At 38.9% G+C, this 13,517-nt stretch overlaps 1 protein-coding gene across 2 annotated transcripts; it reads right to left on the bottom strand.

Moving 5' to 3' along the window:
- Positions 1 to 6,400: 6,400 nt before the first annotated feature.
- LOC137744279 (F-box protein At5g07610-like) lies at positions 6,401 to 8,597 on the bottom strand. 2 transcript variants are annotated; one of them, XM_068484137.1, is made up of 2 exons: positions 8,493 to 8,597; positions 6,401 to 7,730 (listed from the first exon to the last, which is right to left on the bottom strand). In XM_068484137.1, the coding sequence occupies exon 2, from the start codon at positions 7,713 to 7,715 to the stop codon at positions 6,600 to 6,602; it is 1,116 nt and encodes a 371-aa protein (XP_068340238.1). In that variant the 5' UTR covers positions 7,716 to 7,730; positions 8,493 to 8,597; the 3' UTR covers positions 6,401 to 6,599. The 2 variants fall into 2 exon arrangements, with proteins under 2 accessions (XP_068340238.1, XP_068340241.1); XM_068484140.1 differs by having other exon boundaries at positions 6,401 to 7,741; positions 8,493 to 8,581.
- Between the last annotated feature and the right edge of the window lie 4,920 nt (positions 8,598 to 13,517).

The raw sequence follows: 13,517 nt of genomic DNA on the forward strand, positions 1-13,517 counted from the left end.
TCTTCATAATTATATCCCCATGGAAAAATCATTAACCACATTTCATAATGCTGTTACGAATCACTTGACGTTTAAGAGAAGCATTGCGCTGTAAGGTGTGCATCATATCGCACTATTTCATTTATCTCATAACGCTTGCTTTTCCATTTGTAACATAACAGGGTTACCTTGGGCAGTGTAGGAACGACAGGTCCAAACACACTTTGGTAAAGAATTTAACTTGGATTGTAATTTCGGTTGTCTAATCAATTCTACGTTGTCACTTAATTAACGGAACATAATTCGATATCGTCGCTTTTCATTTATGTCGGTAGCTACCATATAAGTGAAAATATCATCGATGGTAATCTCATTTTAATTCCATTTAACTCATCCAAACTAGTATACTGGACCAAGAACTTCAAGTCTCGGGAGTAATCCAAATTAATCTCATGAGATGGAAATGATTTGAGACAGCGATCAAGAATAAATTCATTGTTATGCTATGTCTTCCTTTTTTAGGGAAATAAATCCTACGAACTGAATGATTTGTCATGCTCCAGGGCAAGATGGATTGATTGGTTATCCGCTTGTGTACCAGACCGTCCAAACCGTCTAACAGGGGCGCACACCCTCCAGGGATGTTGACTCGATGTCCGTTAAGTTTGTCTATCATTGCAAGCATGTTTGCAGTTGGTATATGATCTCGTCACTTTAGCTAGATCAGAAGAATGTGTCTGGAGCAACATTCTAAAAGCTAGAATACATTGCACTTGCTTATTACACTTATGCGGTACATGGATCGATACGAGACATAGTGGACAACGTCCACACAAATTCGCGCCGTTCTATAGGAATGTTGATGTTTGTATCTCCCCTTAACGAAGGAAGACTATCTCATTTAGGGTTGGAAAAAAATCCCAAACCATACCGAAAAAATACCGATCCTGAGCCAATTTATTGGTTGTATAATAGCTAAAAGATGTCGTGCATTCCTCTATTTCTATCCAACCCTATCAGTGTCGTTTGGCTTATCCATTCTCTCTCTAATTGCTTCGAATGGCCTCCCCTGTTTTTGCTTTATCCCTCTTCTAAACCCTAGTCGCACCTTCCTTTGTAAATGAATCCCCCATAAATCATTCACATAGCCATAGCCACCTTCGCTGCAACTCAATCCCCCATAAACCACTCACTTAGCAATAGCCACCTTCTCTACAACTTAGACTTGAGCTCTCGAGTTCTCTCTCGTACCATCATAGACCCTAGACTCAATTTCTCCTTGGATTTGTGAAAAATGGTCGCTGTAAGAACTTAGAAGCCGCCATCATTGAATATCGCACCTCCATGAGCTCGTTGAGGACGACGGTGGTTCCTGATCTCAATCTAGTTCTAAGCCTTGAGCTTCCGGGAGACAACGGCCATGTTAATGAATTTGAGGAAGGTCAATGAATCCCAAACCGTACTAAAATCCCAAAATTTTTTCGGGAATCCCAAAATTCAGGATTATCGAAATATCGGTTTGGTTTCGGTTTTCAGAATCTTATCTTGAAAAATGTTGGTTCGGGATTTGGGATCCTATTTTCTGTACGAGATTCCAAACCGAACCAACCCTAGTCTCATTAAAGTGACAACTCGCAAATGAGCGATAAAGAGATCGCATGCAAGGGCTTTAAGAGCGAAGGTGAAGGAGAATCATAATTAACAAAGATTCACATCCTTCTTTGAGGACCCATGTTGGTACGTTGAGGGGCGCAACTTGGCAAATGGAATGCACCCCCAAATGCATAAATATGAAAAACGTCAGGTTTGTACCCAGTAACCAACTATAACGTCATATAGGTTAGGTGGCAATGGGCCTCAAGGCAGACCAACATAATTGCGTACAAGATTGCATAGCCCTAGGCAGAAACTGAAAACTTGGTACGTTTACCAAAATCCGAGTGGTAATTTAATTTGTGCTTTATGGTCACTAGGCAAGGCTATTTGGGGTGAACATGGGAATTTGATGTTTAATTATAAACCCAAAATACATGCAATACTTTATCGAAAACAGTCGATATAAACTCTCTGGCATTATCCAGTCTCCCAGACCTTAAGGGATAAGTAGGGCGATGAGCCCTTAATGGGACATAAGGTTTAGCAACAATGTGTGTGGATAAACATGTGACCACTTTGTCGATTCATCAACCAAAACCATAAGTATTTATATGGTTTGCATTTTGGTTGGATTAGTTCACTTATATTCCCTTGAATCCACTGTGAAAAATGGGTGATTTCGTATCTTTGCGAGGAATGATATAGAAAATCAATTTCCCTAATGAGCAGCTTGACAAAGTGTGCTTGTAGGCACAAGATCCTTACTTCGGGTAAGAAGATGCGTCGTAACATCATTGTCCTACCTAAGTGTCCCAAAAGGTCATGCCAAAGCAAGTAAACTGCTCAATCACCAGGTTCTAGGCCGATCATATGTGGTGTGTTCCCAGTTGGGAGACAGCCTATTGGCCCCAAATCAAAGTTGTAGACTCATTTTTAGAGGTGGTGCAAAGATATTTCACTCTATTTTCTTCAATGGTTTCATTAATGATCACTATTATCTCGAATATCCTTAAAAACTCAATGACAGGGAGAATTTAAGGTCCTTTAAATGGTGATGCAGTACCATTCATACAACGAGGAGCATGCCAATACTCTTAATCAGGTTAGATAAACCTGAAGTCGTTGTTAGAGATGTGATTTAGGTGTAAAGTTAGTGTGCGTAGTATTGCATTCATCCAGACAACTAACTTCCCCACATTCCTACCTAATCACCTGTTTAATTGAATCGGTCACATGTATAACAAACATGATTCAATTAACTCATATTCGAGGACAATATCAATAAGATTATCCATAAGTAAAACATACACCAAACTTGAATCCAAGAACATAGAAAAATGTTCACAAAGTAAATGGTTTACTAAGGGGATTCGGCCAACAAAGCCATCTATGTCAAAATTTTTCTCTTCCAACGGTGTTTGATAAAGCAAAATTAGTCTCACATATTGACTACTAGAATGGTACTCCTTAAGAACATTGGTAGGGGCACGAACATGTGCATAACCAATGATCTATTCCATCGAGACGGAAGTAGATTCTGCAGGGGTAAGGTTTGGAAATATTATCCCTTATTCTTAAAGTTTTTAGGTATTAGGTGCCAATGATCCTGATTCTACCATATGTTTTAAAAACAAACTCGAAATTGGATTGTGAAAGAGTAGGCCATTCAGTGTATCCCTGCCAAAGCAGTGCATCACCATTCGGTAGGCTTTAACCGAACTGGGTCGAGCTATTCGGTAGACTCCAACCGAATTGAGTCTATACCGTTCTCTCACATTTGTGGTAGTAATTAGATCCGAGAATGTGGTAAACTTCCGCTTTCTACACTGTTGCTTTAGGAGAGAGTTAGAAATATGGAAGGACGAGAAAAGTATTCTCCAGTCAGAATTCGATCGGATTTATAAACTTCAGAATCGTACTCATTCATGGACGTAATCATGGTGTGCTTTAAGCATTGTCTTGTACCCCACATAATGTGGTTTCTATTAGAAACATCCAAATAAGGGAAATCGAACTTGTGACGGTTCGACAATCCACTAAATTGGAGGGAATAAGATTGTGATTGGTGCTATGGGAATGAATCATCCATAAGCATCAAAGTTAGAACATTCGAGTTCTAAGACATGGTTTTCATGAAAAACGTCGGGTTTTTCATGGGTGTATTGTTTTATGAAAACTTCGGGTTTGAAAGACACTAAATTTGAAACTACAGGTTCAATTTAGTTTATGAACGTTTAGTTCATAAAAGAGAGGTTCCTGCAAAAACACATAATGCAATATGCTGATTTAAGTCTAGTGGCTTTGAGTTTCTTCTAGAACTCAAGTGTGAGAACTTCGTTACTACGAAAGTATGTCAATGGTTCAAAGTATAAAAATAAATTATTGAATCGTTAATATCCAAAAGTGATTTCAGGTTAATACTTTTGGATTCATTATCAGATTAATAGACTGTAGGTCATTTTTAATTAATTCAATAAATCGGGCCATACAAGGTTGATTGTAGAAGTAAAAATAATAATAACATTCGGGTTTAAATTACTTAAAAAATGCTAAATAAGAGCATTGGGTCGAAAATACCATAGTCTAAAAATTTGGGTTGGGTGCCGTGAGTAAAAGGCAAGGTGGTAAGGCTGCAAAAGCCCAGCTGGGTAAGCTGGTGTGTTGGGCCTAATCGGGGGGCATGTGTTCAGGCCCAGCAGATTGCTGGCCTGTGCGTTCGCGTGGGAAGCAAGTCCAGCTAAGCTGGCTTGCGGGTTTGGGTCACACAAGGCCCAACCGAAGCTAGGGCCGAGTTTAGTGGACCGTGGCAGGGGCAAAACCTACCAGACTGGGCTGTCGGTAACGGGACGGGGCAACATGGCATAAGCCCAGTGGGCTAACGACGCGCAGAACATCAGGCCGAAGCTGCAGGCTTTTGGTTTGGGTAAATGGACTGCATGTCCATCAGTCAGGTTAGGCCCTAGGGCCTTGGGATGTCAGTGCAGCAAACCCAAAAGGTGCTGCCGTGTGATCCACTCGACTGGGCTTCATGCCAGCGGTGGTCCATGGTGCCACGGTGGGTGCTGCGGGGGTAGTGTCGCATAGTGCCCTATGTAATTTTTTTTTTTATTTTTTCTCGACATAGGTAGGGTTTTACAAACCCTAGATTTGCTTCTAATTTATTTTATATACATTGACTCACAATTCCACATAGCAATTTAATTATGTAATGCATGAAACAAATATATATATAATATATAAACATATACAATACATCGTAAGGAAAATATAAACATAGAGGGGTTCATGCATCATGGTGAATGTTTTCATACTTCGTGAACGTTTCAAATATCTTCCTTTATTTTAAGCGTACTTGATTGGTAGAAAAAAAAAATAAAAGTCTTTGAATTTGTAGGAGATCCTTCTTGTAAAGCCAGAATTGCATCTCCAATACGTTGTAACACATTCAACAAAAAAAAAAAAAAAAAAAAAAAAATTGAATCAATAGCATGTAGTTCAATTTAATAAAATAATAAATTAATCATAAAAAGAATGATTAAAATATAATACTCTCCAGATTGAAGATCAAACTCTCTTTACCACATCGTCAAGAGCGTGTTGATAACGTGTTGTAGGCATAATTTACTGAACAAGTATGGAGGCCAGAGAGAGAGAGAGGAGGTGCGGCATAGAGAGAGAAGAGAGAGATGTGTAATTATGGATGTGTTCTATTCTACCCCATTGTGCCTTTATTTATAGTAGTATAGAAGATTAATTCCTTACCCTTTTGGGATTACAGCTCTTAATAAGTAATCAACTCCTAATAGAAATATAAGAGATATTCCTAAATCCACTAGGATTTACATAATCACATTGTTAATCTAATAGGACTCCAACACCTTGCAATATTTTTTAATTAAAAAATGCTTAAACAACTTTCTTTATAATTAAGCGCACTTTTTATTATCAGGAATACTTTCTTTATTGTTAAGGATTTTTTTTTATTTTATTAAAACCCTCGTGAAGTGTGACTCCTTTTTGGTTTTTCGCCCTTATAATATAAAAAATATCCTTAATAATTAGGAAAAAAGTTTTATAAGGAACTTTTCATTAGTTCTCCCTATTACAGGGTCAAATATGACTTTATGGCTGCTAACATTTTCCTATAGATTGGGATGTTTTCAAAGATGAATATGAATATGCTTTTATTGTTTTAATCTCAATTCTTGATATCAAATCAAAAAACAAGAGACCATGAATTCTTAATCGACATGTAAACCAACACAACTGAACTCATTAATAATTCAATATATTTAAGCATAGGCCATACGGACCGCTCATTTTCTCCCAAGTGTCAATCATATGCTCCAATAATCCTCTCACGTATCATCCATATTATTTTTTCCAACAAAGGATGCTATCACCAAAGCTACCAAGCCCTCCACACAGGAATCGGACTACACCAAAGTTTGTGGACGAAGACTTGCATAAAACGTCACCGGACCTCAATGTACCCTTCTCCGTCGGGCATGAATTAAGCCCTTGCAACTTGTCACTCCGATGTAATCTAAACTTGCAGGAATGGGGCTAGAATAAAGGGACATGATCATTCACTTTACATGGAACATCGAACGAATCCATCAGCATAGGGAAACAAATGGAGCATGCGATCACTCTGTTTTTTTTTAATTTCTCAGTGAGCGTCGCAATGTTTTATTGCCTCCCTCGTTGATGGTAAGCGGAGATGGTATCGTACTTCTCAAAAAGGCTACAAAATTATTATTGAAGAACCCGAAAACTAAAAACTAAATGAATTGGTTCTCATAAGAGCCCTTAATTCGATAGATAAAGTAACATAACGAGTGTTACTTAAACATAAAAAATAGTACAATTTGCTTGCAGTCAACTCCTCTCCAAGTGGGGAAAGAAAACGAAAAGCAGTTTTTTACTAATTAGTTAAAAACACAATCACCTAATACAACCAACCAATGCCTTTTTTTCTTCAGTGTTTCAGAATGGCAGGGTAGGACACAAGAGAGGCAAAGCTAGATCTCCACAAGACTGTTCACATGCGAAACAATCCTTGCATTCTGATCAAGTTCATCACCCAAACATTGAGTTTCTTTAGTCTTCAGGTCATAAGCATGCAATTTTCCGCCACTCCGGTACAAGACCACATTTCCACCGGCAAACAATATATAATTAGTCATCATTCGATGGTTATAAGTCGTTGAATCGAATGGTGGAGGTGATAGACTAATCTGATGTTTCGTTTCCCATGCCCTGACATTGCTGTGCATCCCCATAGTGTTCGTGTAGGCGTTAGACAACACTTTCACAGTTAGTCCTGTAGGACTAGGCTTTGTCAGACAAAGCTTTCCATCCATCAGACCCAAGGCCCCAGTTCCTCCTGTATCACAAAAACTGCCAGAAAGTTGTTGTGCGCGCTCCATCGTCAGGTCAAAAACAAGAATCTGATAATCCAATACCCAATAAACTATGTTGTTCACATGAACACCGGTTCGTGGCACAGGCGGATGATTGCCGAAGTAAATCTCACCAGAAACTCTCCAAGACTCATCCCTGGAGGAATAGATCTCAAACTCATATCCATTGTCAAAATCAACGGATGGAAAAACACATACGAGTTTGTACTCGGCCACAAAATTGAGCAAAGACGGTTCAAAGAGGAGAACAATAGCAGGGTTACATCCGTGATCCGCGTTTGGCTTGGGAAGTATTTTCCACTTCCTAGTAACAGGATTGCAAATGTAGTAAGCCTTATAGCCATCACGACCCTGGCAGCAAAGTAATCCATTGGAAGAAGTCCTTATCTCAACCGGCTCAGGCAAGAAGTTCAGAGGTGGATCTGGAACACCATACGCATTGGGGTCAAGAGATATGAATGAAGGTGGGGCTGTTCCGGATTGACAAAAGAAGCCCGATATATCATGAAAGCTATTTGACTGCTTGTGGGCAAAGAAAGGGGTTGTGATATCGAGCTTCCAGTCCCTACAAACTCCAGTGAACCTGAAAAGTGATTTAGCAGGTAGAAACTGGAGGGCATGGTTCCTAATGATGTCCTTGAGGTCCATGTATAAAATACTGTTTTTGTTTGCTACCAACTTATTTGCTCTCCTTTCTCGATCCATCACGCTCATCTCCCTCTCCTTCAACTACAATCAATCTCCAAAACGTCACAGAAAGAACTGTTAAGATTACAGGTTCACCAATGTAAACTAAACAAAAAGAGACATCTGAATACACAAGCAAACACAACCAAGACAAAATTAGACCTCTCTCTTGTATTTAAATGCTTTCATACTTGACAGAGTACCAAATGCAAATTCGATTTTATACGCAAAAACCTGAAAGGATACCGTAACTCACAAATTTCATAATCCATTTCTAGAAACTAGACCCAGCGAAATCGAGCAATTCCCTCTAGTGCCCAACAACCATCAATCCCTATCAGTTTCTGCATATTCTCTGAATTTAAATTACATGATGCCACTTGACATTTTGGGATCTCAAGAGTATATGAAAAGACGAGATTACCAACCTGAAGAACTCGCCACAATCAAATTGCACACAGAATATAGAATCTACCAATTTTCATACACTTACAAATTGAGAGCATACACAAACTGAAAAATGAAAAAGAAAACGCTTTCCGCAAATTTTCTGAGCAGCCAAACGGACGATAACAGAAATGAAAACACCAAAATCCGCCTAACACAATCAAGACACTGACAACACAGAAAGTGAAACCCTAGACTAAGAACTCTAAGTAATTTCCATGGCAAAATGCGAACAAACTGTAAGCATACGGCATTAATGTACAAATCTGCAGAGAGTTAATCCCGATTAACAGCAATAATTAATCAATCAAATCGAATAATTCAAAGTGACAGTAGAGAGATGGTGAGTGATCGTACCTATCGGATTCGCCAAATCGGGGAGGAGAGGTCTCGATCAGGAAGAAGAAATTGATGAAAAACGGGTGTTGAGATTTTGGACTCTGCTGGGGGTTTTGGGCTCTTTCTATGGTGTGAAGTATGACTATGGCTTGACTAATAAAGTGAAGTCAATTGGGGTTGTTTGGATTCGGCGAGACGTGTGTTCTGGTTCTGAACAGAACTATACTTCTATTCTGTTCAGGACACTTGACCGAATTTGAACCACATTATTGTTAAGCCTATTGTGAGGCTAAGCTCACTCTCCTCCCTTTAGTGTTGTTTGGGCCCAAAATAATATTTTGGGCGAGCTTAGAGTCATTCTCGGCCTAATAACATTCATCTAGAATCTTGTCATAGACTGTCGAGTCAAGATTGTCCGAGTCCTATTACGAATAGGATTGGTTTAGATAAATGTGAGGTAGTCAAACCCTAATGCAACAAGGAGTCTTAAAGCTAAGGATGCTTAGAATTAGGGGATGAATCTGGTTCGTTAAGAAGCTTAGTTCAAAGTTCTATAGGGGTTAGGATTGGTCAAAATCTGATCAGATTGGGTTGAAGAGTTCTAATCCAAGTAAACTTCTAGTTCGACCATAAGGGGGTTCGCTGCTATAAATAGAGAGGGGAGTGCATCATTCAAAGGCCTCATTCAAATTAAAACACAAATTGCCTTGCGTAAAGCTTCTCAACAACCCTGAGATTTTTTCCTCTTCTCATTTCTTCTCTCCAATACACCTTCAGTTTGGATAGACAACACTATGAAGGCAACTGGTGATATCTTTAGTTTGGATAGACATCACTGGAGACGTAGAATTAGCCAATCGATGAGCACCTTCAGTTTGGATAGACAGCGCTTCGAGGTTGACTGGTTATTTATCCAAATCTCGGTTAACAAGGATTTTCGAGTCCTTGTTGGTAGAGGTCATATCATCAGCCTTCTCGGCGAAGTAAAGTGTTACCAGGTTACTAAGCTCGACACATTGAAAGCCGAGTTTTATGATTGGATATTCGCAAGTACATTTTAGAGTTTGACATTCTGATGGCCTAACCACATTTACAATCAAGACATTTATCTATTTCGAGTATTTGTGTCCATACAGTTTGGTACCAATCGGCATACTTATACTTTCACGAATATAATTACCGAGACCGAACCTGACGCTGATAATTTGTGAACTTCGAAGAAACTAGCAGCCTGGTCTTCAGGCTCTAGAACTCGAAGGTCGAGACGTGTTCCTTCCTCAGCCGCAGTCGTGAGATCAAGAAGTTAGCAGCGTGCTCAACGCCACATCAACATATTTTACTCCCCGGCCGAACTCAGCTGATGAGTTGGCACGGGCACACAACCGAATGACGTAGTTAGCTTATTAATTACTCGGCTTGCGCGCCACATAGGCTCGGTAGTTTTTAGGGTCAACAAATGTAGATAATATTGTTTGTTCAAAAAAAAAAAAAGTAAAGGTTTACTGGTTTAGGGGAGGGTATGAGGAAGGGAATAAGATTCTCTCATCTCTTAAACTCTCTCGCAGTTACGATTAAATCACATCAATATTTTATATTAATTTTTTTTATAGAGTCAAAAAGAAAAATGTGAGAGGAGGGGAGGGAAGAAGAGGGGAATATGCTGGGAGAGAATCTTACTCTATAAGGAAAACCATGGAAGGCTAAGAGCGATGATGAGGCTAGGATTTGGGTATTTCTTTGGGTACAAAGTTTCATTTATAAGTGTGGCAGATTGTAGTATAAGTGCTTTATTCCCATCCAGTGTCTTATGTCTCCACTCACTTTTTAATGAAATTTTTAGTTACATGTTCGCCTATTTGTAAAATGACCAATAAGAACCTTAAAAGATATATAATAATAGGTTGGGTGCGAAAAAGCTAACAAGAGCCCTAGACTTACATTGGGTTGTGAAAGGAATGAAATGAACCATATGTAAGCAAATCCGCAAAAAAAAAAAAATAATAAATAAATAAATAAAAGACATAAAAGATGAGGATAGAAGGAATTTTAAAACTAAAAAGTGTGGATATCCTTTCCAATGAAAGTGTAATAAGCTAGCAATTGATGATGATTGGATTTTAATGGTAGTTATTGGAGTGCATAATCACAGCAACAAAGACATTTGGAGGGCCATTCATTTGTTGGTAGAAAAAATATTTTTGTGATAATTAACCTTTTCCATTTGGGCTGGAGATGAATCTTTTACTGGTGGGCTTAATTGGGATGTAGCCCCAACTTACATGCCTTTAACAAAATAGTAATGTTAGGGAGACTAAAATTGTAAACTAAATAATGTGTCACCAATAAGAAATAAGCACGTTAATCAACATTTAAGTAATAGTGCAATCATAAATTTCCATGTCATTTAGTTTACAAAATTTAGTCCCTTAACATTACCCTTAACAAAAATGTAGCCCATCTCGTTGCACAGGAAAGTAAACAAAATAACAAAAATGTTATCTTGATCACCTGACCAATTGCTTATCTTTGAATTCGCTATTAAGGGTGGAGAATAAATTCATATGCTTTTAAATTTTTAATCTCAACTATTAATATCAAATTTGAGAGTGAGTGGCCTAAAAGCATTGTGGATGCAAATTTCTACCATCTTTTCCTTTGACGAAAATGCACTTGCAAAATAATAACACCTAAGAGTAAGGCCAAAAGCCTCACGCGCCCACGAAGACATCGAAAAATCAAGCAAGGTGTCCGGGTCAAAATCGGGTCATGATGGGGGAGTCAGGTCTAGGGCAACAGGCCTGGGGCAATGATCCGAGTCTGCTGCTTTTCCTTTTTCCTTATTTCTCTCATTTCCTCCTTCTTGATTAGGCCGTCGCTCCAATCTTTCATTTCCCTCATTTCTCTCATTGTCTCTCCATCCTAGACACACACGTGCACTAGATCAATGCTCCGACAAATCTGGAGCCTCTAAGATGATGGTCAAATGACCATTTTACCCTTAGCTTCGTTCGTTTATAACTTCAAATTACATTCCGTTTGAGCCCACTCGTTCGTAACAACGAGTACTACAAGGTTACGCTAATAGAATAGATCATACGTTGCCCGGCACGATGGTCAACAAAAGTAAATAATTTCACCTCGAAGGGCATTTTCGTAAATTCATGCATTAAAATTATAAAAACCAAAATATTTGGGGACGAGTCGTTACAAACATACACTCCAACTTGAGGGGGAGTGTTAAGGAAGATATCTCAAATTGATTAAGTCAACATTCTAGTTACCACATTGAAACGTGATTTAAAATTTTCTCCCGTATTTAGTCATGGTAAGACAAAGGAAGAAATTAACAAGGAAGCACAACACATAGCAAGGAATAAATAGTGAAGCATAACACGCAACAAAGAAGGGTTAATGCATCTAGGAGAACCAAAATAGCCCACAATGGTGCAAAGTTTTGGAACCAAAGTGATAAAATCTAACAGTTTTAAGCTCAAAGGTCACAAGATTCAAGATAAAGTCAAAAGAGTCAAGATAAAGTCAAAAGAGTCGCAAGATTAATTACAACAAAAACCGAAAGAAAACGGAGCTTTAACTTTAACAAACATTGTTCAATAGTTAACAAAACAGAACTCCCTAATAACACTTGCTCTTAATTAAACTAAAAACCCTACAAGAACTCCCCCATAAACTTAGAACTCCTCGGATTATGATGAGTCATTTGAGCCAACAGGAGATCCAGCAGCAATGACATCTTCTACATGGGCATCTCCTGTGCGGGCCACTACTAAAACCTTCTGCATCTTCATCTTCATCAGAAGAATAGGAAAATCTGATGTGTTTGCCTTTCGAGGTAGAAGTAGAAGAAACGTGCTGATGAACATTGATGGTCACACCCTTTCCTTTAACAGCATAGATTGCGGCCATCTTGGAAACAACGACACTTGAATGGCTGGAGGAAATAACAGTATGATAAGACACAGGAGACGGAGTCATGGGATGTTGAGGAACAAGTTTTGGAGGATGTAGAGACGGCTTGGGGACAAACAATGGAGGATTTAGGGAAGTTTGACTTAGAGATGGTGTGGAGACCAAGTGACTAACAAGTGGTGAGGACACACATTACATCGCTTAGGTTCATCACATTTCTGTCCAGATTCTTAGTGGTTCTAAGACAAAGATCATCAGGACTTTTTTTAACACCAGCATGTTCACACAACTAAGTGATCAGACAAGGATGAATGGTAAACCCTCTCTGGTGGGTTCAAACACGTTTGGACTTAGACAAAATTGACTTGAAAATCACAAAGCGAAAAGGCATAGCACAATGAGTTAACATGGCAAACAATACTCTGGTTGACTAGGGTTACCATTGTTCGACGTTCCTAAGACATTTCTATGGATAAAATCAGACCAAATCCTATATAAAGGTTTGAGGCGAGACTTTGACACCTACCCTTTGACGAGTGGAATAGATGGATCAACATAGGCTTCATGATCGTAGGCACTCAAGACATACTGACTAGTTGCAACATTATATTTTGATGACATAAAAGCAGAAGATGGATCAAGTTCAAGGATAGTACAAATGATAGACGGGTCAAAAGCAACCATAACACCATAAACATAAACAGCCCTACCCGACTCAAGAAAGTTCGACGGAATATTAGAGTAAAACTCTTGAACCATAGAAATATTGAAATTGGGAGGAAGAAAGTTTACCTTATGAAGCTTGTACTGTTTAATGAGGTCATCAGAACGGATAGCGTCAGCCAAGGAAAGATCATCCCAGATGATTTGTCGTTCATGCACGACCTTCCGAGCAGCCACTGTAGAGAGGAAATTCTTGGCTTGAGTGGATGAAAATATGGGAACTTGATTTCCAGTTGCCAGCTTTGGAGAAATTCCTCACAGTCTGTGATCGAGTAAAGCAACGAGAGGGTTGAGCATGGGCAATAGTAGTGTTTCCGGCCATTGGTAAGTGAAAGTTTTCGGTGAGATGGATTTAGAGTTTGAAAAACAAGGAAAGGAAATCAAACAAGGCAA

The sequence above is a fragment of the Pyrus communis genome, chromosome 1 (genome assembly GCF_963583255.1).
Source record: "Pyrus communis chromosome 1, drPyrComm1.1, whole genome shotgun sequence".
In the NCBI taxonomy this organism is placed as follows: Eukaryota; Viridiplantae; Streptophyta; class Magnoliopsida; order Rosales; family Rosaceae; genus Pyrus; species Pyrus communis.

What these genes read in the sequence shown, in the direction of transcription:
- LOC137744279 (XM_068484137.1), bottom strand. Translation starts at nt 7,715, where the DNA reads ATGAGCGTGATGGATCGAGAAAGGAGAGCAAATAAGTTGGTAGCAAAC.